The sequence below is a fragment of the Oryctolagus cuniculus genome, chromosome 2 (assembly GCF_964237555.1).
Source record: "Oryctolagus cuniculus chromosome 2, mOryCun1.1, whole genome shotgun sequence".
NCBI lineage: Eukaryota > Metazoa > Chordata > Mammalia > Lagomorpha > Leporidae > Oryctolagus > Oryctolagus cuniculus.
In genome coordinates this window covers 178,472,953-178,499,309 of record NC_091433.1, presented here as the reverse complement: position 1 = coordinate 178,499,309, position 26,357 = coordinate 178,472,953, and the positions used below count along the sequence as shown (strand labels likewise).

Here is a 26,357-nt window from a genome sequence, read left to right as displayed (position 1 = left end):
GGAGGATGGCCCAAGTGCTTGGGCCCTGCACCCCATGGGAGACCAGGAGAAGCATCTGGCTCCTGCCATCGGATCAGCGCGGTGCGCCGGCCACAGCGCGCCGGCTGCGGTGGCCATTGGAGGGTGAACCAACGGCAAAGGAAGACCTTTCTCTCTGTTTCTCTCTCTCACTGTCCACTCTGCCTGTCAGAAAAAAGATGTTTTTTTGTCCACTCAAATGATTAAGATTCAATCCTTCAGGGTCAGCGCCTCTGCTCACTAGGCTAAGCCTCCACCTGCGGCGCCGGCACACCGGGTTCTAGTCCTGGTCAGGGCGCCAGATTCTGTCCTGGTTGCTCCTCTTCCAGCTCAGCTCTCTGCTGTGGCCCGGGAGTGCAGTGGAGGATGGCCCAAGTCCTTGGGCCCTGCACCCGCGTGGGAGACCAGGAGGAAGCACCTGGCTCCTGGCTTCGGATCAGCGCAGCGTGCCAGCCGCAGCAGCCATTTGTGGGGTGAACCAATGGAAAAAGGAAGACCTTTCTCTCTGTCTCTCTCTCACTAACTCTGCCTGTCCAAAAAAAAGAAGAAGAAGAAGAAGAAGAAAGATTCAATCCTTCAAACAGATTTTGGGTTCCAGTTACACACAAAATTATTCTAAGTTTTTAAATTGGCCTATGCCTCAAATATAAAAAGAAAACTATACCTTTTTCTTCCCAAGCTGCCAAGTTATGATGATGTGGTAATAACCATATTAATTCCGTGTTATAAGAACTCCTAAGAATGAACATTGGGTATTTTATTTATGACAAGGATTTACTATAAGCTAAGGTCTAAAATATACACATTTGTTTAATAACTCAAGGCTACATAAATACAATTTTAGACTTTTAACAACCAACTCCACTGCCTAAGCAGCTTGCTCTCCAATTTCTAACAATGCAGTATCATCTGAATGGCCATTTCTAGAAGAGACCTCTTCTTTTTAAATATTTATTTTGAAAGTCAGTTACAGAGAAGGGGAGATAGTAGACATCTGCCATCTACTGGTTCACTCCTCAGGTGGCTGCAGCAGCCAGTGCTGGGCTTGGCCAAAGCCAGGAGCTTCATCCAGGTCTCCCACGTGGGTACAGGTGCTCAAACACTTGGGCCATCTTCTACTGCTTTCCCAGGCCATTACCAGGGAACTAGATCAGACGTGGAGCAGCCAGGACACAAACCAGCATCCACATGGGATGCTGGCATCTCAGGCAGCGGTTTTACTTACTATACCACAACACCAGCCCCTGTTCTTAAGGACAAGGTACCCACACTGTAAAAGGACTGTAATAAATAACAGAGTATTAAACAAATATACAGGTCTGCTTATACTTATTATACTGGGGCTGGTACTGTGGTGTAGCATGTTAGCCCGTCACCTGTAATGCTGGCATCCCATAAGGGCTCCAGTTCGAATCCTGGCTGCTCCACTTCTAATCCAGCTCCCTGCTAATGCGCCTGGGAAAAAGCAGAGGAGGATGGCCCAAGTCCTTGAGCCACTGCACCCTTGTGAGACACTTGGATGAAGCTCCTGGCCCAGCCCTGGCTGTTGTGGCCATTTGGGGAGTGAAACAGTGGATAGAATCTCTCTCTTTCTCTGTCTCTCCCTCTGTAACTCTGCCTTTCAAATAAATAAAACAGATCCTTAAAAAATCATAAAATAAAAATTAAAAAATACTGTTACTATTACAGTAACTTTATATGTAAGCACTTTATTCATTCAACCAATATAGAGAGCTTTGGTTTCCCTACCTGCTACAGGCAGATAATCTACCTTCACTGAGTTATGAAGATTTCATCACTGATGGACACTCGATGAACAACTCTATAACAAGTCCCGTGATGGGGAAGCCCTGGACTGGACACCAGCGACATCAAGAATTCAAAATGTCCTTAGAACCACCTGCACTTCCTCATATGGCTCAACTGTTGCTTTGTTTTTTCCTGATAGCAAACAGGAGGTGAAGCAAAAGAAAATATTACATGTTTTACAAAAACTACAAGTTTATTAATATAATACATTCTAACATATATCAAAGTTTCAAGCAGGTCATTTTAAATTTCAAATAAGAAATCACAATATTGAGTAGTAATTAAAAAGGAAAAAAGGGGTGATGGTGACGGTCATATTCACGGATTTTAGTCCAAAATGAAAATGCAGAAAACAACCTTTATTTTGGTGGATCTGTGTTGATGCCGTATTTTTCCTTGAGAAGCTTTAACTGTTCCTCCTTCTTTTTTGTGTCCATCTTCTGAAATGCCTGGAAACGTAGCAAGCACCAAAGTTAACTGTTACCGACCTATAGCTATTGAATTTCACAAATAGTGGTAGCCAGAGAAGAAATCACAGTACAGCTCCACGCTACCTCTTAAATAGGTGCACCAAGCAAGAATCGTGGCTGCACTTACCCTGTTGGCATTGTAGTACAAAACCACAAGATATCTGTTACAAACGTTGAACCCTGACAGGTGATCACATGCGTTCTTGGCATCAAAGATGTCTTCATAGACTACATACGCTGTTCCTCTAGTTTCAGGTGTGTTCCCCCTGCAGAGTTAAAGCAAACACAACAAATGCATGTCTGCTTGCCCACTGGTAGGCGGTAAACATGGTCAGATATTCTGGATAAGCTTGTATCTTTTAAAAAAAAGTTTACTTATTTTTATCTCCTTGAAAGACTAAGTGACAGAGAGAGAGGTATTTTACACTTCCTTTTACTTTTTTCTTTTTCTTCTTTTTTTAAAGATTCTATTTATTTTATTTGAAAGAGTTACAGAGAGAGAAGAAGCAGAGAAGAGAGGTCTTCCATCCGCTGGTTCACTCCCCAGATGATTGCAAAAGCCAGAGCTGCACCGATCCGAAGCCAGGAGCTTCTTCCAGATCTCCCATGTGGGTGCAGGGGCCCAAGCACTTGGGCCATCCTCCACTGCTTTCCCAGGCCATAGCAAAGCACTGGATTGGAAGTGGAGCAGCCAGGACTGAACCAGCACCCATATGGGATGCCGGCAGTGCAGGCGGCAGCTTTACCCACTACGCCACAGCGCCAGCCCCATACTTCCTTTTACTTTTATAGTGCTTGTATACAAGTGCCAATGTGTACCTGGAAGGGACAAATCTTTTCTCCTATCAATTATTTCATAATACTTTAGAAAGCTAAAAAACAAAGCTAAAAATATAAATTCAATTCTCTTTCTTCCTCTTGTGTCTTCTTAAGAACTAGAGCAGGGATAGGATAGGCTGTGACCCCATTTTAAAGACTCAGGGTGGGTGTTGTGATGGAGTGGTTTAAACTTGGATAGAACCTTGCCTCTGTCTCCAATTCAGCTTCCTGCTAATGTGCCCGGGAGGCAGCAGATGATAGCCCAAGTTCCTGACTTTCTGTCACCCATGTGGGAGACCCAAATGGAGATTCTGGTTCTTGCTGACAGCCTGGTCCAGCCCTGGCTGTGGAGGGCATTTGGGGAGTGAACCAGTGGGTGGAAGATACCTTTCTCTCCCTGTCACTCCGCCTTTCTAATAAATAAAAACTTTAAAAAGTGGGGGTGGGGGTGGGCATCATGGCACAGCAGGTTAAACTGCCACTTGGGGTGCCCACACCCCACACTGGAGTGCTGGTTTCAATCCTGGCTCCTCCACTTCTGAGCCAGCTTCCTGCACCTGGTAAGAAGCACCTGGTAAGAAGCAGATGACGGCCTGAGTACCTGGACTCCTGCTACCATGTGGGAGAGTCGAATGCAATTCCTGGCTCCTCGCTGCAGCGTAGCTCAGCCCTGGCTGCTGGGGCATTTAGGGACTGAACAGGCAGATGCAAGATTTCTCTCTTCTTCTGTCACTCTGCTTTTCAAATAAATAGGGGACTGGCATTGTGGAGTAGCAGGCAAAGCTGCTACCTGCGACAGCAGTATCCTATATGGGCACTGGTTTGAGACCAGCTGCTCCACTTCCGATCCAGCTCTCTGCTAATGTGCCTGGGAAAGCAGCACAAGTTATAAACAAATCTAAAAAAAAAAAAAAAAAAGACCCCTCATTCCAAGTGCCCCACCCCTAACTATCAACCTCCTACCTTAGAGCCCTATGGTAATTTGAATTTTTAACAGCCATCTGTTAGGTTCCTACTATGTGTTAGGCACTGAGCTGATGATATTTTCTTGATTGGTGATAAAAGCTTAGAGTAGGAATAATAAAGCCCAATCATCCGACAGCCTCTCTGAGCTCTAGCCCCTTCACACTGTACTTACTGTCTGCAGTACCTTACATGTGGTTTTCATAATCAAAGAAGGTAACAAATATGGAATGGCTCTGAGGGGCTGGTGTCGTGGTACAGGGACACCTGTGACACCAACACCCCATACTGGAGGGAGGGTTCTAGTTCCGGCTACTCCTTGGAATCCCAGCTGCTCTGCTTTTGATCCATCACTCTGTTAATTTGCCTGGCAAAGCAATGCAAGATGGCCCAATACCTGGACCCCAGCAGCCACGTGGAAGACCTAGATGGAGTTCCAGGCTCCTGGCTTCAGCCCCCACAATTGCAGGCATTTGGGGAGTGAACCAATGGATGGACACTTGTACTCACTCACTCTCTCCATTAATCTCTGTAACTCTACTTTTCTTTTCTTTTCTTTTTTTTTTTTTTGACAGGCAGAGTGGACAGTGAGAGAGAGAGACAGAGAGAAAGGTCTTCCTTTTGCCGTTGGTTCACCCTCCAATGGCCGCCGCGGCCGGCGCGCTGCGGCCGGCGCACCGCGCTGATCCGATGGCAGGAGCCAGGAGCCAGGTGCTTTTCCTGGTCTCCCATGGGGTGCAGGGCCCAAGCACTTGGGCCATCCTCCACTGCACTCCCTGGCCACAGCAGAGAGCTGGCCTGGAAGAGGGGCAACCGGGACAGAATCCGGCGCCCCGACCGGGACTAGAACCTGGTGTGCCGGCGCCGCTAGGCGGAGGATTAGCCTAGTGAGCCGCGGCGCCGGCTGTAACTCTACTTTTCAAATACATAAATCTTTTTTTTTTTTTTTTTTTTTTTTTTTTTACTTGACAGAGTTAGACAATGAGAGGGAGAGACAGAGAGAAAGATCTTCCTTCCGTTGGTTCACTCCCCATATGGCCACCACGGCCGGTGCTGCACCGATCTGAAGCCAGGAGCCAGGTGCTCCTGGTCTCCCACGCGGGTGCAGGGCCCAAGCACTTGGGCCATCCTCCACTGCCCTCCCAGGCCACAGAAGAGAGCTAGACTGGAACAGGAGCAACCGGGACTAAAACCCGGTGCCCATATGGGATGCCGGCGCCGTAGGCAGAGGATTAACCAAGTGAGCCACGGCGCCAGCCCCAAGTACATAAATCTTCTAAAATAGGGAAAAGGCTTTGAAAAATGCAAAGTCCCGAGAGTCTACACGCCTAGCAGAGTGACTCGTCATCCCAGTGTGCGGGCTGCCAGGTGTGTGATAAAGCATGATCACAGTGCTAGGAGAGGAAAGCCGCCGTTGCTCAATCTGTAACACAGACCCAAGTTCCTGCACCTCAATTTTTTATGAATTTATTCAACAATAAGATAGGAAGTAGAAATACCGTAGTGAAAAAGACAAGTACCATCCCTTCCCGCAAAGAGCTTCTAGTCAATAAATAGGAGCTGGTGTTGCCATGCAGCGGGTTAAGCCACTGTGATGCCAGATGGTATTCCATGGAAGAGCGCCCTGCTATTCTGCTTCTAATCCAACTCCCTTGCTTGGTACCTGCGAGGGCAGCCCAAGACGGCCCCAAGACTTGGGCTCCTGCCATCCACACAGAGACCGGGATAGAGCTCCAGGCTCCTGGCTCTGCAATATGGGGAGTGAACCAGTGGATGGAAGGGGTCTCTCTTTGTTTTTATTTAAAGATTTATTTATCTATTTATTTGCACAGCAGAGATAGAGAGAAGAGAATCTTCCACCTGCTGGTTCATTCCCCAAATGACTGCAATGGCCGGGGCTGGGCCAGGTTGAAGCCAGGAGCCAGGAGCTTCTTCTGGGTCTGCCATGTGGATGTAGGGGCCCAAGCACTTGGGCCATCTGCTGCTTTCCCAAGTGCATTAACAGGGAGCTGGATAAGAAGTGGAGCAGCTGGAACCTGAACCAGAGCCCATATGGGATGCCAGCACTGCAGGTGGAGGCTTAACCTTCTATGCCATAGCCCGCCCCTGGAAGATCTCTTAATGTCTCTCCCACTCTGTCATTCTGCCTTTCAAATAAAAAGAAAGTTTAAAAAAAAAAAAAAAAAAAGGCTGAGCTGGGGCCGGTGCTGTGGCATAGCAGGTTAAAGCCCCGGCCTGCAGTGCCAGCATCCCATATGGGCGCTGGTTCTAGTCCCAGTTGCTCCTCTTCCGATCCAGCTCTCTGCTACGGCCTGGGAAAGCAGTGGAGGATGGCCCAAGACTTGGGCCCCTGCACCCACGTGGGAGACCCAGAGGAAGCTCCTGGCTCCTGGCTTTGGATCGGCGCAGCTCCAAATGTTGCAGCCATCTGGGGAGCGAACCAGTGGATGGAAGACCTCTCTGTCTCTATCTCTCTGTGTAACTCTTTCAAATAAATAATAAATCTTTAAAAAAAAAAAAAAAGCCCGAGCTTTCTTTCCTTGTGAATGAAATAATGGTGGTAGTAATTAAAAAATATATTGAGTACATAAACATGAAATAATTATAGGCCATGAGAAATAATACAAAGGAAATACAGAGCTGTAACAGAAATTACTGGGAAGAAAGGGAGCTACTTAAGCTAGTGCAGTCAGAGCAACTCTCTGAAAAGCTGACAGTGGAACTGCAATCGAAGGCAAGCTGGTGACAGCCATTCCAGATGGCACAAAAGCACTGACGCCCCGGGACATCTGACATCTTCTGAAGAGGCTGCTGCTTTAATATCTGTCCTCTTGGGGCTGGCTCGTGGTGTAGCTGGTTAAGCTGCTGTCCGCAGCATCGGCATCCCATATGGATACCGGCTAGAGTCCTGGCTGCTCCACTTCCGATCCAGCTCTGCTATGGCCTGGGAAAGCAACAGGAGATGGCCCCAGCACTTGGGCTCCTGCACCCATGTGGGAGACCCAGAGGAATCTCCTGGCTCCTAGCTTTGGATAGACCCAGCTCCAGCTGTTGTAGCCATTTGGGGGAATGAATCAGCAGATGGAAGCACTCTCTCTCCCTTCTCTCTATCTCTCCCCCTAATTCTGCTAAAATTATTATTATTTTTTTTTTAAGTTGGGGCCGGCACTGTGGTGTAGCGGGTTAAGCCATTGTCTGCAGCGCTGGCATCCCATGTGGCCACTGGTTTGGGTCCTGGCTGCTCCACTTCCAATCCAGCTCTCTGCTATGGCTTGGGAAAGCAGCAGAAGATGGTCCAAGTCCTTGGGCCCCTGCACCCAGGTGGGAGACTGGAAAGAAGCTCCTGGATCAGCCCAGCTCTGGCCACTGAGGCCATCTGGGGAGTGAACTTGCGGACAGAAGATTTCTTTCTCTGCCTCTGTGTAACTCTGCCTTTCAAATAAATAAAAATAATAAATCTTAAAAAAAGTGTGTTCTCTAGTTTGGTTTTCCAAAACATTCTCCCACTTCACTACCTTAAGTACCTCTTGAGTACAGCTAATAAAACTTTATAATGCCTTCATAAATTAACCACAACCATGCTGCCATTTTCCTATACACATTTATTTATCTACACCGGGTGCCAACCACATATCAGGCATGACGACAAGTACTACTGACACAGTGCAGAAAGAACAGATGGCACCCGTCCTAGAGGAGCTCACGGGTGCCAGGAGAGACAGGTGCAGAGGGACCACAGCAAAACCCTATGCTATGGGAGCAGACTTGCTATGGGAGCAGAAAGAAGGGGTGGCTCACGCAGCCTGGGAAGGAAACACTCAGCAAAACATTTCCACAGATCCAAACTAAAACTCCCTTAAGACAAGTAGGTAGGAAGGCTGGATTTCATAGATAACTGAAACTCAGGTCACATATTTCCACATTGGCGTGCCTGGGTTTGAGCGTTGGCTCCACTCCAGATTCCAGCTTCCTATTAATGTTTACCCTGGGAGGCAGCAGGTGATAGTTCAAGTAGCTGGGTCCCTCCACCAAGGGGGAAGATCCAGACTGAGTTCTCGGCTCCTGGCTTTGGCCTTGCCCAGCCCTGGCTATTGTAGGCATCTGGGCAGTGAGCCAGTGAATGGGAGATTTCTCTCTCTTGATCCAGCTCTCAAGAGTGTGTGTGTGTGTGTGTGTGTGTGTGTGTGTGTGTGTATATATATATATATATATATATATATTTAAGATGAGAAGGCACCAACCAGATTATCTCACACATGAAGACAGAGAAAACCAAAAAAGCTAGCCAACTTGTCATAGTTAATAGGGCTTGAAATGGAATCTGTCTCCTGATCCCCAACTCGGGGATCTCCTGTATTCCATTCTTTGTATATCTACCACAGTATCTCTTAAACCTGGAGCCCATGTAGCCTGAAACACATGCCGAGCATTTTAAGTATTCTTCTGTGAAGGGCAAAAACTTTTATCAGACACTCAAAAGGACAGCTGGTCCCTAACACTTCTGTTTTCATCCCTATTTGCATACCAATGACAATTTGCTCTTTTTTTTTTTTTTTTTTGGACAGAGTGAACAGTGAGAGAGAGAGACAGAAAGGTCTTCCTTTGCCATTGGTTCACCCTCCAATGGCCGCCGCGCTGCGGTCACCGCACCAAGCTGATCCGAAGGCAGGAGCCAGGTGCTTATCCTGGTCTCCCATGGGGTGCAGGGCCCAAGCACTTGGGCCATCCTCCGCTGCACTCCCTGGCCACAGCAGAGAGCTGGCTTGGAAGAGGGGCAACCAGGACAGAATCCAGCGCCCCGACCAGGACTAGAACCCAGTGTGCCAGCGCTGCAAGGCAGAGGATTAGCCTATTGAGCCGTGGTGCTGGAGGGATGGTAATCATTCAAAAGGAGAATCTTCAAGATCTCCCAGTCCTAAATGCCAGAAAAGAGCTCTCAGTCATAAAAGAAAATTTACTGGATTAACCCACCACTTGTGACATCAGCATCCCATATCGGAGTACTCATTCAAGTCCTGGCTACTCTACTTTCAATCCAGCTTCCTGCTAATGCCCCTGGGAAAGCAGCAGAAGCTGCCCAACTACTTGGGTCCATACCACCCGTATGAGAGTCAGAGATGGAGTTCTTGGCTCATGATTCTGCCTTAGCCCAGCCCTAGCTGTTGTGACCATTTGGGGAGGGAAACTAGCAGACAGAAGATTCTGTCTCTCTCTCTCTCTCTCATTCTCTTTGTTGCTCTGCCTTTCAAATAAATAAATCTTTAAAAAAATAAATAAAAGTAAAAATTTTAGAAATCCTTTCAGACAGACTCCTAAGTGACCAGTCTTTTCATGCTGCTTAAGAGTGGCGGAGACAAAGGTGCTGTGTTGCAGAGGTTCAATTCAGCGTCAGAAGGCTGTCACTAACACTGTGGGAGACTAGCAAGGTACTTTTACTCCCCGAGCCTTGGTACCTCCCTTGTAAAACAGACACTATCACTCTCACAAAAGCTATTGTTTTGTTGATGCAAATAAAATTACCCATTATGGTAACTGGTATTTAGCAGATACCCAATAAATCATTTAAAGGTATCAACTTCGATCTTTGTATTAAATTAAAACATGAAAATTCTTGTAATAGATGTTTTTCACTATATTTTAAAATGTTCAACAAAAAGCCAAAGTTGAAAATAAAATATCATTAATCTCAGTTACTATTATACCCTTTTACTCAGCTTATTCAGAAATTCTGAAGTTAGTAATAGTGGCAGTGAAGAGGGTATGCATATGAAAACACAGTGTAACACTTGACTTCACAAATGGCAGGTGGCAATAAAGTTAGTTCCTTCCCTCCCCAGCCATTCTCTCCAAAGCATTCATTACTACTTCATATTCTCTATCATTTATCCAACACTATTTTAAAAAATTATCTATTTATTGAGAGGAGAGAAAGAGACACACTATTTAGAGAAGAGCTCCCATCTGCTGGTTCACCCCCCAGATGCCCACATGGCTGAGGCTGGGCCAGGGCTGGCACTGGAAAGCAACCTAGGTCTCCCATGTAAGCAGCACAGACCGAACTATCTGAGTCACTACCAATGCATACTACACAGGGTGGCCTTGCTGTCAGCTGTCATTCTGAAATTAGAGATCACACAATCATCTTCTTTAAATGAATTCAAAAGACTCACACTCTGATCTGACGGATGGGTCCATATTTCCCAAATATATCATACATTTCTTCAGCTGTGATTTTGTATGGCAAGTTTCTTATATACAAAATCCGATTTACTTCAGGTGGAAGTCGAATCTAAAATGAGAAATATGTTGTCATTATTATTGGGGCAGAAATGCTACTATTTTTTTCAAAAAAGCTTCCAATGATACAGAATAATGGAAGTCAAGGATAGCAGGTATAGTCCAGTGTTACTGAGAATGGTATGCTCTTCGGAAAAGCAATGGAGCACTGTTTATCACAGAAAATGTACATTATGAAAAGCTGTGCCTGGATTTCAACATTTTTTGCACCAAAATAAGCTTATCTTTTCATTCCATTTTCCCACTAACTTTCTGAAGTAGCAGTAGAAACTAATAAGAGGATACTACAAAACTCAGGCTTTTGGCCACTAGTCTTAAACAAGGACTGTCAAACTCATTTAAAAGTCCTTGATGCCTCAGACATGTGTAGGAATAACAGAAACCATGTGCTAGACAACAAAACTTCCACTGCTGACCCTTCGCTTGTCTTCTCGGGAACTTGTTGCATCAACAATTTCTTCTCTCATTTGAATTTACAGGCTTTCCCTCACCACTGGCTTCTTCTGTTCCTCACCCGAGCAGCTGCTCATGTCCTGCCAATCCTTAGACAAAATGTGTATTTGGGTCCCTCATTCATTCAACAAATATTACTAAGTGCCTTCTTTATGAACACACTAGGCTAGGTATTAGGACTACACAATGAAGAAAAAAGGCAAAGCTTCTGCCTTCCCCAACTCATCAGCTCTATTTACATCCTACTTTGCTCTCTAATTTCAGCAGAGCATCGGGTAAAAGATACTCACTAGCCCCCAACACTCAAATCTACCCAGTCCGGGTTCCACCACAGCACGCTGCTCAAACTGCTTTCATTTAACCAAGAGCCTGCAACTGCAGCGTACAAGTCTCCTCACACTTAACTCCTCTGAGGCTTCCGACACTGACGCCTTGACAACTGTGGCTCCTGGAGAAAACAGATTGACCAATGGCAAGCACTTTATACTCTTATCACTAAACCCAGGGAAGCTCATTCTTCTGTATCTACCCACTCTCCCTCTGTTAGTAGCCCACCTGCCAGCTACTCAAACCTTCACTCCCGAGTTTTTCTTTCCATCCATGTCTCCTATTCTACTAGGTCATTTTTATTAGCATGCAAATGTTCCTTACATCACAGATCTTTTTTAAAAAGTCAACTATCAATTTCTCTGTGTACGTGACAATTCATTGCCATTTCCTCAGCTTACACCATCTTTCCGGCCCACTGCAGCCCAGTTTTCATCCACAGAAATGATTCCTATCATCAAGGCCACCGAAGTCTCCATTTCGACATCCCCATGCTTGACTGCCTGTCTTCATTCTGTACCTATAACGCCTTATGGCTGACTGCTGTTTCCTTAACACTCCACTCTGTTAACACAGGACTGTAAGCAGAAAAACTTGAACTCACTGTTGTATCCTCAATACCTAGAGTAGTGTTTGGCACATAGAGGCGATCTGTGCTCAAAACATACTGTTGAACGAATACGTTCAACCCTTCAAGTCCCAAGTTTTCACCCTGTGAATATTTCAACGATGTAATCCTTATTTCAAAGTTACTGTAAGTGGCATATTTACTGCTCGATTTAAGTGTCCTATATGTAGGTTGATGGGAACATAAGGAGTTAACGAAAGATCTCAAAAGTCCCCTGATCTGAGAATTCCAGGCTCCAGCTGCTGGTGAATCGTTGTTTATTGAGGACTCGTCTCTGCCGCCGACTTTCGGGCACAGCAGATCCTAAAGCCAGATCTTATGCGCACATCAAGCCAGAGAGGCTGCAGGGCTAACACTGACACTGGGAGACCGCAGCGGCTCCCCACAGGCGGAACAGGATGAGAGACGATTGGGAATTTCGAGCTTCCAGGTCGCGGCGACCGAAGACCCGCAAGAACGCTCGGAACCACGCCGCTTAGAAGTGAGCCCGCGAAGTCTTCTCCCTCTCCCGCAGAAGGGCCCACTACTCACGTTCGCCCTCTTGGCCGCTTGCATCGCCATCTTGGCGGTCGGATGAGGTTACCGTAGCAGACACCGAAATTCAACCAGGCGCCTCGGGGGCTCGCTCGGCTGGGAGCTCAACACGGCGTCAAACCCCACACAACAAGCAACACCCAGGTCCTGCCGGAAGCTGTATGTCACTGCCGGAATATGGCCGCCTTACGCCGAGACGTGCTGACGTACAACCCCGTCTGAAAACACTCCCGCAGCAATCCGTTGCGAGGCCGGAAGGCGGAAAGGCGGGCGCCCAAGACGCTTCCGGGTTCTGTACCGGAAAGGGCGGGACACTGGCCCATAAGTTCCGGTAGGGCGGCCGAGAGCAGAGGAGGCGGGGTAAGAGGGGGTGGAGTTAGCCCAGGTGAGTAGCGGCAGAGGGCGGGGCCTGGCCCGAGACGCCAGGCGCCCGAGCGCGCGGCTTGTACGCGGCGCCGGCGTGAGCATGGGCCTGCAGCAGTCCGCAAGGCGGAGCCTACAAGGTTCTGGCGGCTTGTGTCGCGGCCCGAGCCTCCCTGGAGGGTCCTGGAGTGGCCCCTCGTGGAGAGAATCCCCTAAGTCAGACTTCTCCCGAGACGGTGCCCGTCCTGACTCCCACCTCGGCCCCGCCTCTGCGATCCCAGCCGCCCCGTGACCACGCTGCTAAGTCCATTACTTTTATTTCCTTAGACCGGCTTTATATGGGTCACTTGACAAGGCGAACATGGGGTGGATTCAGTCTCTTTTTTTTTTTTTTTTAATTTTTTTATTTGACAGACAGTGAGAGAGACAGAGAAAAAGATCTTCCTTCCGTTGGTTCACCCCCCAAATGGCCGCTAAGGTCGGAGCTGCGCTGATCCGAAGGCAGGAGCCAGGTGCTCCTCCTGGTCTCCCATGGGGTGCAGGGCCCAAGCACTTGGGCCATCCTCCACTGCACTCCCGGGCCACAGCAGAGCTGGACTGGAAGAGGGGCAACCGGGACTAGAACCCGGTGCCTATATGGGATGCCGGCGCTGCAGGCGGAGGATGAACCCGGGTTCAGTCTCGACTGTAAACCGAATTTTCTCAAAGTTTGCTCTGGGAAGGCCTGAGGTGGCCGCGTCCTGCTCAGTGAGGCAGCTCCAGGACGATTTTGCCCACGTTCTTGTTAGCTTCCATGTACTTATGGGCCTCCTGGATTTCAGTCACGGGGTAGACTCTGTCCAGAACCGGCAGTAGACGCTGGGGGCCCTCCGTGGAGAAGTGGGGCAGAGCTTGCTCCGTGAAAGCTCTCACCAGCATCTGCTTGTACTAAGAAAAGGAAAAAGGAGGCCATCAGCCTGGAGAGAGGCCCTATCCTGCCGCTACCCACCCCGCTTAGCTCTTCTGCACCTACACGTCTGAAAAAGCACACAGGGCCAGGATCCTTAACCCCCTCACTTCCCAAGAAGTAGGGGCACGCCCCTAAATGTGTAGTCTCCATTCTGTGCCAGGTAAAAACTACAGCCTGGAGGAAAACTCGCGTGCCCATGAAGATGCTTTGGTTAGCAACTGACGGCATGTATTCTGTCGATCCCCCACAATTCTATTGCCTAGAGACACTGGAGCTGTCTTAGTTTGTATGTATGCTAGTATGTATGTATGCTTAGTTTGTATGTAGTCAGTAAGTATGCTGTATGATGTATACAACTGATCTAACATTTCTCAGAAGGCAGCCCCCTCCTTAGGCGATGCTTGACTGTGTTAATGATACTGATAGCCTCAGGATTGTTGTTAAATAAAGGTGTCTTGCAAGAGACAGCCCAACGTAGGCTCAGTGCAAAAAGAATGCTTAAGGTCCGTGATCCACCAGCAGGTGTGAAGCCCGAAGGGGGGAAACATTCCCCAAGCTGGTGCCCGCTAGGCTGCCACACAGAGGTTCCAGAAACATGTGAGCTGTTGAAGGCAGAGGCTTACTTCCTTAGCTATGAGGCTTTCTCAGCACACAGAGAATAGGTCTGCCTTTGAAAACAAAATCTTAAGAGTTATCAGAAGACTTCCTAATATGGCCAATGCTTTCTTCCTTCTGCTAGGAAGTTTAGAGGATACGAGTGTACGAGGTACTTGCAAGACACCGGGGCGTCTGTCAGCGATTGTTCTCTGAAATCAGATCGCTTGTTTACCCACAAGGTGGCGGATTTCTTCAGAGGCTCCCTTCCAGGTTCACATAAATGTAGCAGGTTCTGGGTAACAGTGACATCATGACTTCTTTTCCTGCATCACTCACCTTTTTGTTCCTGGACCTCAGCAAACTAGCAATCAGACTTCCTCGTTTAGAAAGTAGCTTTGAAAACAGCGGCCCGTTGATGTCGGCTCCTCCCATCAGGCCATAGAGAATCCAGCGCCCATCAACAGCCAGGCAGTGGACATTCTTCTCCCAGTAGGGGCCGCCTATGCAGTCTAGAATAAGGTTTACTCCAGCACCTTCCAGAGGAAAGATTTTTGGTGCAAAAATAAGATTCCATAGTCTATTTGCATATACAATAAATACAGGTGCAATGAGCAAATCTATGGGTCAGAACTAGAAACTTGGCTCATAGAAGCATGTGGGCCACAGAGCTCAGATCATGAACCCTAATGATGTGACGTGTGGTGCAGTTCATCTTTTAAGATCCCTCACCATGCAAGAGGGACATGGGGCAGCACCATGTCCTGGCCTCACCTCCTGCCCCTACCAAAGGATAGTCTCACTGGTCCCCAGGCATGAGTGAGAACAGAACAGGGGAGCTCCACTCCAGGCCATGGGGCAGGTTGGTTATTCACATGAAAGGCAAGAAGTGTCTACACTGGCCAGTGCTTTACCATGAGCACCATGAGCACTACCATGAGTCATAGGCTTGTGAATTTTGGTTTTGTCTCTCTCTCTCCTTTTTTTCCTCATGAATAATGGAAAAGGTTGAGCTGAAAAGAGCCCAGATTTGGCTTGGGAATAGACTCCTACTGACCCATTTAGGGAGGTACCACCCCACCCCTCCTATGGGCCAGCTTCAATCTTGTCTCTGCCCCAAGCTTCCCGTAACTCGTTGCCAGGTGGCTGACTGGGAGATGGAGGGCCCACATCATTCGAAGCCAACTGTGCATGATTATCCAGTTTCTGAAGCATGTATGTTTCCATCACTTGCAGGCATGCACATGGTAACTATCTTGGACTTGAATGTTGACTGTGTCTCAGGGTCAAACAGCAGGGGCAGCTGTTGTACATTTAGCAAGGCAAGACTGAGCCAGGGCACTAGTGATCGGGGCGCGCGCAGGGGGCGGGGAGGATACCATTTACTCATCTCTTCAATTCCTGCTGCGCTGTGGTTTACCTTGGGTGAATTTCAGGGCTGCTTCAGAAAAATCCTCCTCTTTGTAATTGAAGCCGGCAGCTGCTCCAAGCTTTTCTGCCATCTGAAGCTTTTGTTGGGAGCCAGCTGTGACCAGAGGGATAGCTCCCGCCATCCGAGCAAGTTGGATGGCAGCTGTACCCACACCACTCGATCCTGCATGGATCAGCACGGTGTCTCCAGCCTGAACGTTCCCTGTGACGGAAAGTACAGGAGCTGTTCTCTTCACTTTCCATACACTACACAGTCCCACACAGCTACATTCTGCCCAGATCACCTGGCCCTTGGGCCAAATGCCCATTGCCTGCTTTCTTCGACAGTTCTTTGTTGTCTTATTACCTCTGGAGAACATGGATGACAGCCCTTCGAAATACGGTTATTAGCAGCCACACCCATGATCTGGGAAGTAACACCACCATGCACATCTCTGACCTACACCCGAGTAAGTAGGAATAACCCACTGTCACTAGCTGAAGCCAGCCCTTCTTCCGTCTGAAGCAGCTCCCACTGACCCAGGCACCACACAGGCATCAGGCCCTACTCCCTAAAATGGGTCTTTCATTGTGTTACTTCTTCAGAATGCAAAGTGGTTTTCCATTGGCTTTGCATGGAGCTCAGATGGCCTGGCCTTCCAGGCTGCCACAGCCTGACCCTAGCCTCTTTCACAGGTGCCAACAGCCATCCTGAGTGGGACAGCGGCTCGCACCCCGGTGCCCTTGGCATCTTTCTACATACACTGAGCTCTCTAAAGGCAGCGGCCAGGCCTTCCTCAGCTCCCTCCTGTAAGCCCCCAGCGGGCCTCGGAGGAATCGCGGAGGAGTGAGCGAGTTGACTGGCCGCTTCCATTGTTCCGGGGCCTCCCTGGAGAGAAGCTCAACAGGATTCTGAGACGCTGAGACTGCTGATGGGCCTACAGTGTAAGATGTACATGGGCCTTCTATCTGCTAAACCGCAATTCTAAGCCTCAATATCAAATCATTCTAACGCGGCTTGAGGACCTGACGCTACTGGTGGTGCAGCAGGGCAGGTGCTAGGGGCCGTGGGCCTGGAGGACTGCTGGGGTGTGAGGCGGCTGATTCACGGAGGGCTTGAGCCACACTGTGCGGGGTGAGCGTGGGGGAACCTCCTCACCCACGAGGTGTAACAGCTGGAAGGCGGTGAGCCAGGCCTCAGGAATGGCTGCAGCCTGGAGCAAGGTCAGTCCTTCTGGGATGGGCATGAGGAGCTCTTCCGGGACAGTGACATACTGAGCCTGGCCCCCACCAGACAGCAGAGCCATAGCCGAGTCGCCGATCTTCCAATTCCCCTGGCAGCCAGGCCCCAGCTCTGCCACATGTCCAGATGCCTCGAGTCCCAAAATGCTGCTGGCTCCTGGGGGTGGGGGATAGCCACCTTGCCTCTGCAGAGAAAGGGATGCATATGGTCAGAAATCTGTCACCATCCCCGGCTCCTCTTCCCAAGTCCCCTCTTTTGCTCACACAGCAAATTCAGGGTGAAGTCAGGTTTTGTAAGTCAGGAAAAGGGAGAGAGAACTCTCATGTGCTGGTTCACTCCTCAAATGCTGGGTCAGGCTGCAGCCTGGGCTGGGCACTCCATCCAGGACTCCCACATGGGCGGCAGGGACTCCACCCCATGGATCATTACTCTTGACTCCCGGGGTCTGCATCGGCAGGAAGCTGGAGTCAGGAGCTGAAGTGAGAGCTGACCCCGGGTACTCCGACGTGGGATGTGGACGTCCTAACTAAGTTGGCCAAGCACCCGCCCCTGATGCACACTGCTGAATGATCCCCAACCAGTGCAAGACAGAAGGGAGTTCTTCAGGGTACGGCCCCTGCCAGCCCGAGACCCCCAGAGTGCAAAGAGCAAACTGTGGAGCCCTGAAGAGACAACTTGTATTATAGCTCCTCAGATCGCTCCCGTGCGCGGAGGCCTTGGGCTCACTGCTTCCCCACTCTGACTACAGGTCCTCCATCCCTAGATGCAAACGATGAACTTCGGGGTTGTCTGTGGAGTCACCCTGCAAATGCCTCACACACACCCTTCCCCTGAGGGACTCCTCTGGAGTCCTGAGCAGGCTGCGGACTAACCCAGGGTCGTTTCCGCTGTGCAAATGCTCCCTGATTTTGTTTTGTGCAAAGGTGGGGGGGGGGGCAACCGGCCTCAGGTCTCGGACCCGTGGCATCCTCGTGATGGGTGTGGCCGGGAGCGTCCCAGGCCATCTTCCTCGGTGCGGTCAGGTCAGGTTGTGGAAGCAAACTCCGGCTGAGGTCCCGGAGTCCCACCGTGCTAAGGATTCCGCGGACCCCCGGGCACCTGGAGAATGTCGGCCCGGTTCAGGGCGCTGGCCGCCACCTTCAGCAGGACTTCCCCGTCGCCCGGGCTCGGCTTGTCCACTTCCTTCAGGTAGAGGTTTTCTGCGCCGCCAGGCTGGTCAAAGTGCACGGCCAACATGTCGCTGAGGACACAGAGGGAGTGAGCGGGCGCCCCCTGCAGGCCGGCCCCCGACTCCCGCGTGGGTCTGGTCCCGGTCCCGGTCCCGGTCCCGCTCCCGCTCCCGCCGCCCGCGCCAGCCTCCGAGGTCTCCCCCCCCCCCACCCCGCTGTGAGACCGGGCCCGCGGCGGACGCTCGTCCGGGCGCCGTGAAGGGGGTGGCGGCGAAGCGCCGAGGAGCGAGTGGCGAGCTCCCCTCCGTCTGAGTTGGGAAGCCCGGCCCAGCCCGACCCGGCCACCGGGGAGCGGGGAGGGTCACTCACCCGCGCCTGGCCCGGGGCCCCTCCGCGGCTGCAGGCGGTGCGGCGAGAACCGGAGCCCGGGGCTGCCCCGACCGCGGCCCGCGCCCGCGTGCACGCTCGGACTCCCGCCGCCGAGGGGTGGGGCTGGGCGGGCCAATCCCCAGCCCTCGCTGGCGTCCTTGCCCCCTTCCGCGTTTGAAGTGCAAGGCGCGGGCAGGCGTGTGGAGAGCGCTCCTCCCAGCTCCCGGCTCCAGCTTCCTGCTGAGGAGCGCCCGGGGAGGCGCCCGCAGGCGATGGCGCCTGTGGTTTCCAGAGTAAATGGACAAGATTGTAGGGGTAGTGCAACACCTCAGTGCGTCTCTCAGAGTATGAGTGATTAATAACCCCACTCTCCCCTAGTCCGAGTGACTGGGCACTCTCTCAGGTTCTGTCTGTAGAGGTGCCCATCCGTTCTTACAGATGTCCCTTCCCTAATAAACCTTGCTATTTTACTTTCTACTACTCTGTCTCACACCTGAATTCTTTCTTGCGCGAAGACAAGAACCCTGCCATTCTCCAGTAACAGTCTGTCTAGCTTCGAGACACATTCACCAGGGCCGGCGTTTGCTGCCTACAATGCCAGCATCCCGTATAGGCGCTGATTCATTTCCCAGCTGTTCCACTTCTGATCCAGCTCCCTGCCAATGTGCCTGGGAGAGCAGCAGAAAATGGCTCAAGTGCTTGAGCCCCTGCACCCATGTGGGAGACCCCGAAGAAGCTCCTGGCTGCTGGCTTTGGATTGGACCAGCCCTGATACTTGAGGCCATTTGAGGAGTGGACCAGTGGATGGAAGATCTCTCTCTGTCTCTCTCTCTCTCTCTGTAACTCTTTCAAACAAAATAAATAAATCTTTTTTTTAAAGAAAAGACACGTATATCAAAATCAATAGCTTTATTATACTTCAGCTGAGTATCTAGAAATAGAAGTGGGGGATGGCCTTGTGGCGTAAGGGTTAAGCCACCGCCTGCAGTGCCGGCGTCCCATATGGGCACTGGTACAAGTCCTGGCTGCTCCACTTCCAATCCAGCTCCCTGCTGAGGATCTGGGAAAGCAGTGAAAGATGGCCCAAGTACTTGGGCCCCTGCACCCACATGGGGAGCCTGGAAGAGGCTTCTGGCTCCTGGCTTTGGATCGGCCCAGCTCTGGCCATTGCAGTCATTTGGAGAACTGAGCCAGTGGATGGAAGCTCTCTCTCTCACTGTCCTTCTTTCTTTCTCTTTCTCTCTCTATAACTCTGCCTTTCAAATAAATAAATCTTTAAAAAAAAGGGAAGAAATCCAGGCCAGCTCTCTGCTGTGGCCCGGGAGTGCAGTGGAGGATGGCCCAAGTCCTTGGGCCCTGCACCCCATGGGAGACCAGGAGAAGCACCTGGCTCCTGCCATCCGATCAGCGCGGTGTGCCGGCAGCAGCGCGCCGGCCATGGCGGCCATTGGAGGGTGAACCAACGGCAAAGGAAGACCTTTCTCTCTGTCTCTCTCTCTCACTGTCCACTCTGCCTGTCAAAAAAAAAAAAAAAAAAGGAAGAAAGAAATACAAAGTGGAAAATACCCCTTTTCCCATAGCAGCATGAATTGTAAAAGGCTTAGAAACAGGCTTAGCAAGGAAGGTACAGGAATCATATAATGAAGACTTTAAAACTATACTGGAGAACAGAAGCAAGATATCAACAAATGAAATAATACCATGCTTTCAAATGAGAACACAGTACATTAAAATGTCACTTCTAATAAATTAATTTATAAATTCATAAACACAAATTTAGTTATCATGCCAACAGGGTATTTTTATAATTAGATAAAATGATATTATAGTTTATGTGGGAGAATAAATCCCCCCAAGTAACCAAGACATATATGAAAAAGAATAATAAGGAAGACTTTATATTATCAGAAAATGCTATAAATAATAATGATAATAATAACAGCAGTGGAGTACTTATTTCTGAGGATAGGATATTCTTCTGTGGAAACAAAAAACCACCGGTATTATTCCAGTGTCTGTATAGAGATGTTTATTGCAGAATTGTTTTTTTTTTAACATTTATTTTTATTTATTTGAAAGAGTTACAGAGAGAGGTAGAGACAGAGAGAGAGGTCTTCCTCCCCAAATGGCTGCAACGGCCAGGACTGAGCCGATTGGATCCAAATTCAGGGGCCAGGAGCTTCTTCCGGGTCTCCCACATGCATGCAGGGGCCCAAGGACTTGGGCCATCTTCTACTGCTTTCCCAGGCCATAGCAGAGAGCTGGATCAGAAGAGGAGCAGCTGGGACTAGAACCAGTGCCCATGTGGGATGCTGGCACTTCAGGCCAGGGCTTTAACCCACTGGGCCACAGCGCTGGCTCCTGCAGCAATGGTCTTAGCAGCACCCCTCACTAGAGGAATGGTTGCACAAATGATGAATCCTATGCATCATTTAAATAATGCACCAGAGCTGAAGCAGTGACATAGTGGGATTTCTGTGAAGCAGTTTTTTAATGAAAGTAACATTTTGGTAAAACAATGATAAAGCATCACTATACACATATGTGTGAACACACACACAATCCACACATATACACGTATGAACACTTTATGTTCGTTAATAAGCAGGGTATAGAGGAGGTCCACTTGGCCTCGACTTCCAGGGCAAAATCAAACCATGCCTGATTGGCCCCAGTCCTCGCCCTGGTCCCAGGAGGTCAGACCAACCACGCAGGAGGGAAGGTCATCACCTAAGCTGCATCCCCCAGGGCCCTGGAATCTCTGGCGGTCAGGAGACCTCCCCTCCTCCGGTCTCTGAAAGCCTGCGACCCCCTCTGAATCCAGGACCTGGCAGAGGGGAGGGGTAAGTTAGACTCCAATGGCAAAGTGGATGGAGGGAGGGAGGGGTCAGAACAGTCTTTACATTCTGCTGCAGAGGAAGGAAAGCAATGTCAGGGCCGAGTAAGAGTCAGGAATCCCAGAAACCAAGGCAGGAGGGGATCTGGTGATCAAGAGGGGATCCGGTGATCAATCAGTGCAGGGGAGTGCCCAGCGTCTGTTCAGCTCTGCTGCTGTCCGTCACCTCCCTTCTTGTGCCTGGACTTCAGAGATGGGCTGCAGACTTCCTCACCTACACAGTGACTTGGAAGCCATGCATAGCCCATGAGCCTTCTACACTCAGACTGCTTAGATCTCCCAGTGCAGTCCAGGATCATCATGGGATGGACGTAAGGAGCTCTCTGGAACAGTGACGTGTTGTGACACTGGTCCCCACCAGGCAGCAGAGCCATGGCTGAGTCTGATTTTCAGCAGCGCAGCTGCCACGTGTCCAGATGCCTGGTGTCCCCAGATGCTGCCGGTTCCCGGGTGTAAGGCACACTGACCTTGTCGCTGAAGAATCCGATGCATAGATAAGTGGGTCTGAGGCCAAAGGCAGTCCTCCTTGTTGCAGGAGGCAGAAGGGAGTTGCTGGCTTAGAGCCTACGATGGTTTTCTAGGATGGGGGTACATCCAGATAATATCCAAGTCACCATCGTTCTAAAAACAGATACCCCATGGACCTGTACAGAGACGGTCACTTAAAGCAGTCACTCGGGGCTGCCACTGTGGCACAGAGGGCCAAGCTGCCATCTGCAACTCCAGCACCCCTTATCAGAGCACTGGTTTGAGTCCTGGCTGCTCCACTTCCAATCCAGCTCCCGGCTAATGTGCCTGGGAAAGCAGTGGAGGATGGCCCAAGTGCCTGGGCTCCTGTATCCCATGTGAGAGACCGGTATGGAGTTCCTGGCACCTGGCTTCCCAGCCCCAGCCATTGCGGCCATTAGGGGAGTGAACCAGCGGATAGAAGATCTCTCTCTCATCTTTCTCTGTATCTCTTTCTGCGTCTCTCCTTTCCTCGATCACTCTGCCTTTAAAATAATTTTTTTTTTTAAAGCAGTCACTCCAGCGACAGCCACCTAGACAGCCTCCCCAGCCACTCTCGCAGTGGTGGTCAGCGTGTGGAGTCAGCTTGCTGAGGTCTGAAACCCTGAGAGGTGGGGCTGGAGAGGCAGCTTCCTCAGCCCTGCTTCTTCTGCTCTGAACTTGGCTTCCACAAGTAGGTGGGCCATGGCAGGGGGTAGGGGGGTGGGAGGAGATGGCGGTGGTCTTTTCTCACTTGAAACTGGATGGGGCTGGTGCTATGGTGGGTAAAGCTGCCACCTGCAGTGTTGGCATCTCATATGGGCACCAGTTGGGGTCCCGGCTGCTCCACTTCCTGATCCAGCTCTCTGCTGTGGCCTGGGAGAGCAGTAGAGGATGACCCAAATGCTTGGGCCCCTGCACCCAAGTGGGAGACCTGGAAGAAGCTCCTGGCTCCTGGCTCACTTTGTCCAGTGAGCTCCCAGCCTCAACAGAGGGTGCTGAGAAGTTCTGCTGAGTCACCTTGAGACAGCAGCTTCTCTGGGTCCAAGTCCAGCAGCTCAGTGGTGACTCACGGTCTGGAACAGTGTGAGCATTGACCCTTGGTCCTGAAGAGCTGGAACTGGAGCAGGGGACCACGGTGGCTTCCGTGCCTGCAGGATTTTCTCTGGGGTCTTCACCCTCCCTCCACGGGCAACCCCGAGACTGGGGGTTCAAAGCCCAGCAGTGGGGACCTTGAGGACTCTTTGTCTACTCCTGTCTCTCAGGGCCACCTCTCTGGTGACCTGCCTCTGCTGTCTTTCTGGACTGCAGCCACAGTGGCTCAGGACTCAGGGTGATTCTTCCTCTTTAAGGTGGTGGTCCCCCAAAGAAGTTCCTGGCTTCGTATCAGTGCAGCTCTGGCTGTTGCGGCCAATTGGGGAGTGAACCAGCGGACGGAAGACCTCTCTCTCTCTCTCTCTTTCTCTACCTCTCCTTCTCTCTCTGTGTAACTCTTTCAAATAAAATAAATAAATCTGCAAAAAAAAATTTTAAAGAAATATCAAAAAGATGGTTGTCTTACATTTTTAAATTCTTAAATAGACAATGTTTTTAAAAACTATGTGTTCTCTCACATTTTTAAGCTGATATTGTAAAATGTCATCTCTCTCTTTTTTTAAAATTTATTTGAAAGTCAGAGTTACACAGAGAGAGAGGAGAGGCAGAGAGAGAGAGAGAGAGGAAGAGAGAGAGAGAGAGAGAGAGAGAGAGAGGTCTTCCATGTGCTGCTTCACTCCCCAATTGACTGCAACGGCCAGAGCTACGCTGATCTGAAGCCAGGAGTCAGGAGCTTCTTCCGTGTCTCCCACATGGGTGCAGGGGCCCAAGGACTTGGGCCATCTTCTACTGCTTTCACAGGTCACAGCAGAGAGCTGGATCAGAAGAGGAGCAGCTGGGACTTGAACCGGCGCCCATATGGGATGCCAGCACTGCAGACGGTGGCTTTACCCGCTACACCACAGCGCTGGCCCCAATAAAATTTCATTTCAAATAGCTGCAAAAGATAATTACTTCTGATCACAAATATTGCATTTTAAACTCTTACATCAGGCGTCTTAAGTGTCATCAACTAGAATTCTGCTTTCAGAACAAGTTGATATGTATTTTTACAATATTTATTTATGTATGTATGAGGCAGAGAGAGGCAGTGAGCTCCTATTTGCTGGTTTACTACACAAAGCCCTCATCAGCCTCTAGTCGGGGCTGAAGTCAGCAGCTGGGAAGTCAGTCCAGGTCTCCCGTGTGGGCGGTGGGAACCCAACTACTTGAGCCCTCACTACTGCTGCCAGGGTCTGCATCAGCAGGAGGCGGGTCAGGAGTGCAGCTGGTATTGAACCCTGGCACTGACATGGGCCGTGGGTAACCTGACACCTGAAGTACTAGGCCAAATGCCTGCCCCTCCCCCTCAAGTACTTTTTATATCTATGGATGAATATGACTTATCACTGAAACGGGGCTGGGTCTGACACTAAATTTCTTCCTAGACAATCTCTGAAAAACCCTTGCATACATTAGATGGGAAAGAAAGAAATTGCATTGCAGGAATTATCAGAATGTCAGTCAATTCTTTGAATGCCTCTGAGTTACATGAGAAAAAGAACACATAATAACCTATCATCAAAAATTATTTCCCACAGTCTATCTGGTGACAATTTAATTAGGTCTTGTTTCAATTTTACTGAAAGTATGGACTCAGAGACCACCCAGTCTGTAAAACTTTTGTTTCCCAATCATAAGTGTCAATCGGGTTCTCAGTTTCTGGGATTAATCCAACAGATTTTTTGAAGACTTATCAAATGATTATTAATTTTATCTGCTTTTTTTTTTCAGTTAGAGGCACCTTGTTTAAATTGATATCCTCAGGAAAGATTCAGAAGGTTAAAAACGTTAATACATTTCTGCTAAGACCATTTTAAAAAATAAATTCCTTTTATCTTGTCACAGGCTTCAAATATATTTTCATTGACATCTTGGAGCCGCAGACCTAACTCATTTATGAACTGTATCTGTGACATTCTTATTGGCAAAGCCAGTCCGCATTGTTAATCAGCCAAATCTCATTACTTTCTATCGGGAAAGGTTGCTCATTTTGCAGCTGAAGGAGTCGTGTTAATGCGTGCCTGTGACAATCATCCTGCTTCTGAACTTTAATGTAGATGGATAAGGCTCAGAGCCTCCCTCCCTAGACAAATTAGCATATGAAGGTTTTCACTGATGCTCTTTTTTCTTTACTTTCACTGGCCTCTCCTTCACATATGATGTAATTTTAAACAATAGAGGATGGAAGAGTTCATCACATTTAAAAATATTCAAAATTTTCCTTGTCTCTGGCACCCTGCAAGCCAAGCACCATTGGGGTTAGGGGAGCTTCTGCCCTTCTTCTGCAAACTGGGGGAGGGGGAGGGAGGGGGGGCAGTAGAAAAGTGGAACTGTAGGACCCCTACATCACGGGGACTACTAAGTCAGCAGATCAGTTTCAGGAAAGTACATTGGAAGTTGACAATATGGAAAAAATGAACCCTTTAAAGCCATGCATGTCTGTGTGCCCCTTCTAAGCTCACTGTGAGTTGTGTGAAAACACACAGGAGACTTGTTTCAGTAGACAACTGCTGCCTGTGTACCTCCAGAAGTTTGAGGGGGTCTTCAAGTAGTTCATCAAAAATGTGTTATGAAAAAAGTTTGTGCATGGATTTCAAAGTTTTTTGCATCCCCCCAAAATGTATTTTTTCTTCCCTTTTTGTACCTTTTGATGTACCCCTGTGTTATGCAGCTACTTCCCAAGGGCTGTGTCTGTGGGTCCCTCTGAGTAGCTGAATCCAATTGGAACTTGGTAATGAGAAATACAGGAAGCCACTGAGACGTCCTACCTAGGAGGCTCCCATTACGTACTTGCCTTGAGGTTGTCCATTAACAAGGCTCCCAAGAGGCCTCCATGAGTGCACTAGAGCCCTGTGTGTAGGAAAGGTTGGCTGGTCAGCTCCTGGAGGCTTCTTCATGCCTGCAGTACATTATTTGTTTATTAGCCGGCGCCGTGGCTCAATAGGCTAATCCTCCACCTTGCGGCGCCGGCACACCGGGTTCTAGTCCTGGTTGGGGCGCCGGATTCTGTCCCGGTTGCCCCTCTTCCAGGCCAGCTCTCTGCTATGGCCAGGGAGTGCAGTGGAGGATGGCCCAGGTGCTTGGGCCCTGCACCCCATGGGAGACCAGGAAAAGCACCTGGATCCTGGCTCCTGCCATCGGATCAGCGCAGTGCGCCGGCTGCAGCGGCGGCCATTGGAGGGTGAACCAACGGCAAAGGAAGACCTTTCTCTCTCTGTCTCTCTCTCTCACTGTCCACTCTGCCTGTCAAAAATAAATAAAAAAAAACATTATTTGTTTATTATTTTATAATTTATTTTCATTTTATTTGCAAATCAGAGAGAGAGGAAGAGCTGTCTCCCGTCTGCTGGTTCACTCTACAAATGTCTGCAACAGCCAGGGAAGCCCAGGGCCAAAGCCAGGAGCCAGAAATTCAGCTCCTGT

General features: G+C 49.5%; 2 protein-coding genes across 2 annotated transcripts; both read right to left on the bottom strand.

The window, feature by feature from the left end:
* Positions 1–2,001: 2,001 nt before the first annotated feature.
* Positions 2,002–12,614, bottom strand: SF3B6 (splicing factor 3b subunit 6). Its single transcript, XM_002710062.5, has 4 exons — positions 12,316–12,614; positions 10,250–10,368; positions 2,425–2,563; positions 2,002–2,276 (listed from the first exon to the last, which is right to left on the bottom strand). The coding sequence occupies exons 1-4, from the start codon at positions 12,343–12,345 to the stop codon at positions 2,187–2,189; spliced, it is 378 nt and encodes a 125-aa protein (XP_002710108.1). The 5' UTR covers positions 12,346–12,614; the 3' UTR covers positions 2,002–2,186.
* A 447-nt stretch (positions 12,615–13,061) lies between these two features.
* Positions 13,062–18,551, bottom strand: TP53I3 (tumor protein p53 inducible protein 3). The gene is made up of 6 exons (XM_002710069.5): positions 18,416–18,551; positions 17,976–18,117; positions 16,794–17,061; positions 15,645–15,857; positions 14,564–14,760; positions 13,062–13,608 (listed from the first exon to the last, which is right to left on the bottom strand). The coding sequence occupies exons 2-6, from the start codon at positions 18,111–18,113 to the stop codon at positions 13,426–13,428; spliced, it is 999 nt and encodes a 332-aa protein (XP_002710115.2). The 5' UTR covers positions 18,114–18,117; positions 18,416–18,551; the 3' UTR covers positions 13,062–13,425.
* Positions 18,552–26,357: the final 7,806 nt, after the last annotated feature.

Excerpts from the sequence above, each read along its gene's own strand:
- TP53I3 (XM_002710069.5), bottom strand. The coding sequence starts at position 18,113 with ATGTTGGCCGTGCACTTTGACCAGCCTGGCGGCGCAGAAAACCTCTAC. Across the intron at positions 15,858-16,793 it reads CCAGCTGTTACACCTCGTGG|GGAACGTTCAGGCTGGAGAC; the intron begins GTGAGGAGGTTC and ends TTTCCGTCACAG. Across the intron at positions 14,761-15,644 it reads AGCCCTGAAATTCACCCAAG|GTGCTGGAGTAAACCTTATT; the intron begins GTAAACCACAGC and ends TTCCTCTGGAAG.
- SF3B6 (XM_002710062.5), bottom strand. The coding sequence starts at position 12,345 with ATGGCGATGCAAGCGGCCAAGAGGGCGAAC. Across the intron at positions 10,369-12,315 it reads AAGCGGCCAAGAGGGCGAAC|ATTCGACTTCCACCTGAAGT; the intron begins GTGAGTAGTGGG and ends TTCTCATTTTAG. Across the intron at positions 2,564-10,249 it reads CCCATCCGTCAGATCAGAGT|GGGGAACACACCTGAAACTA; the intron begins GTGAGTCTTTTG and ends TTAACTCTGCAG.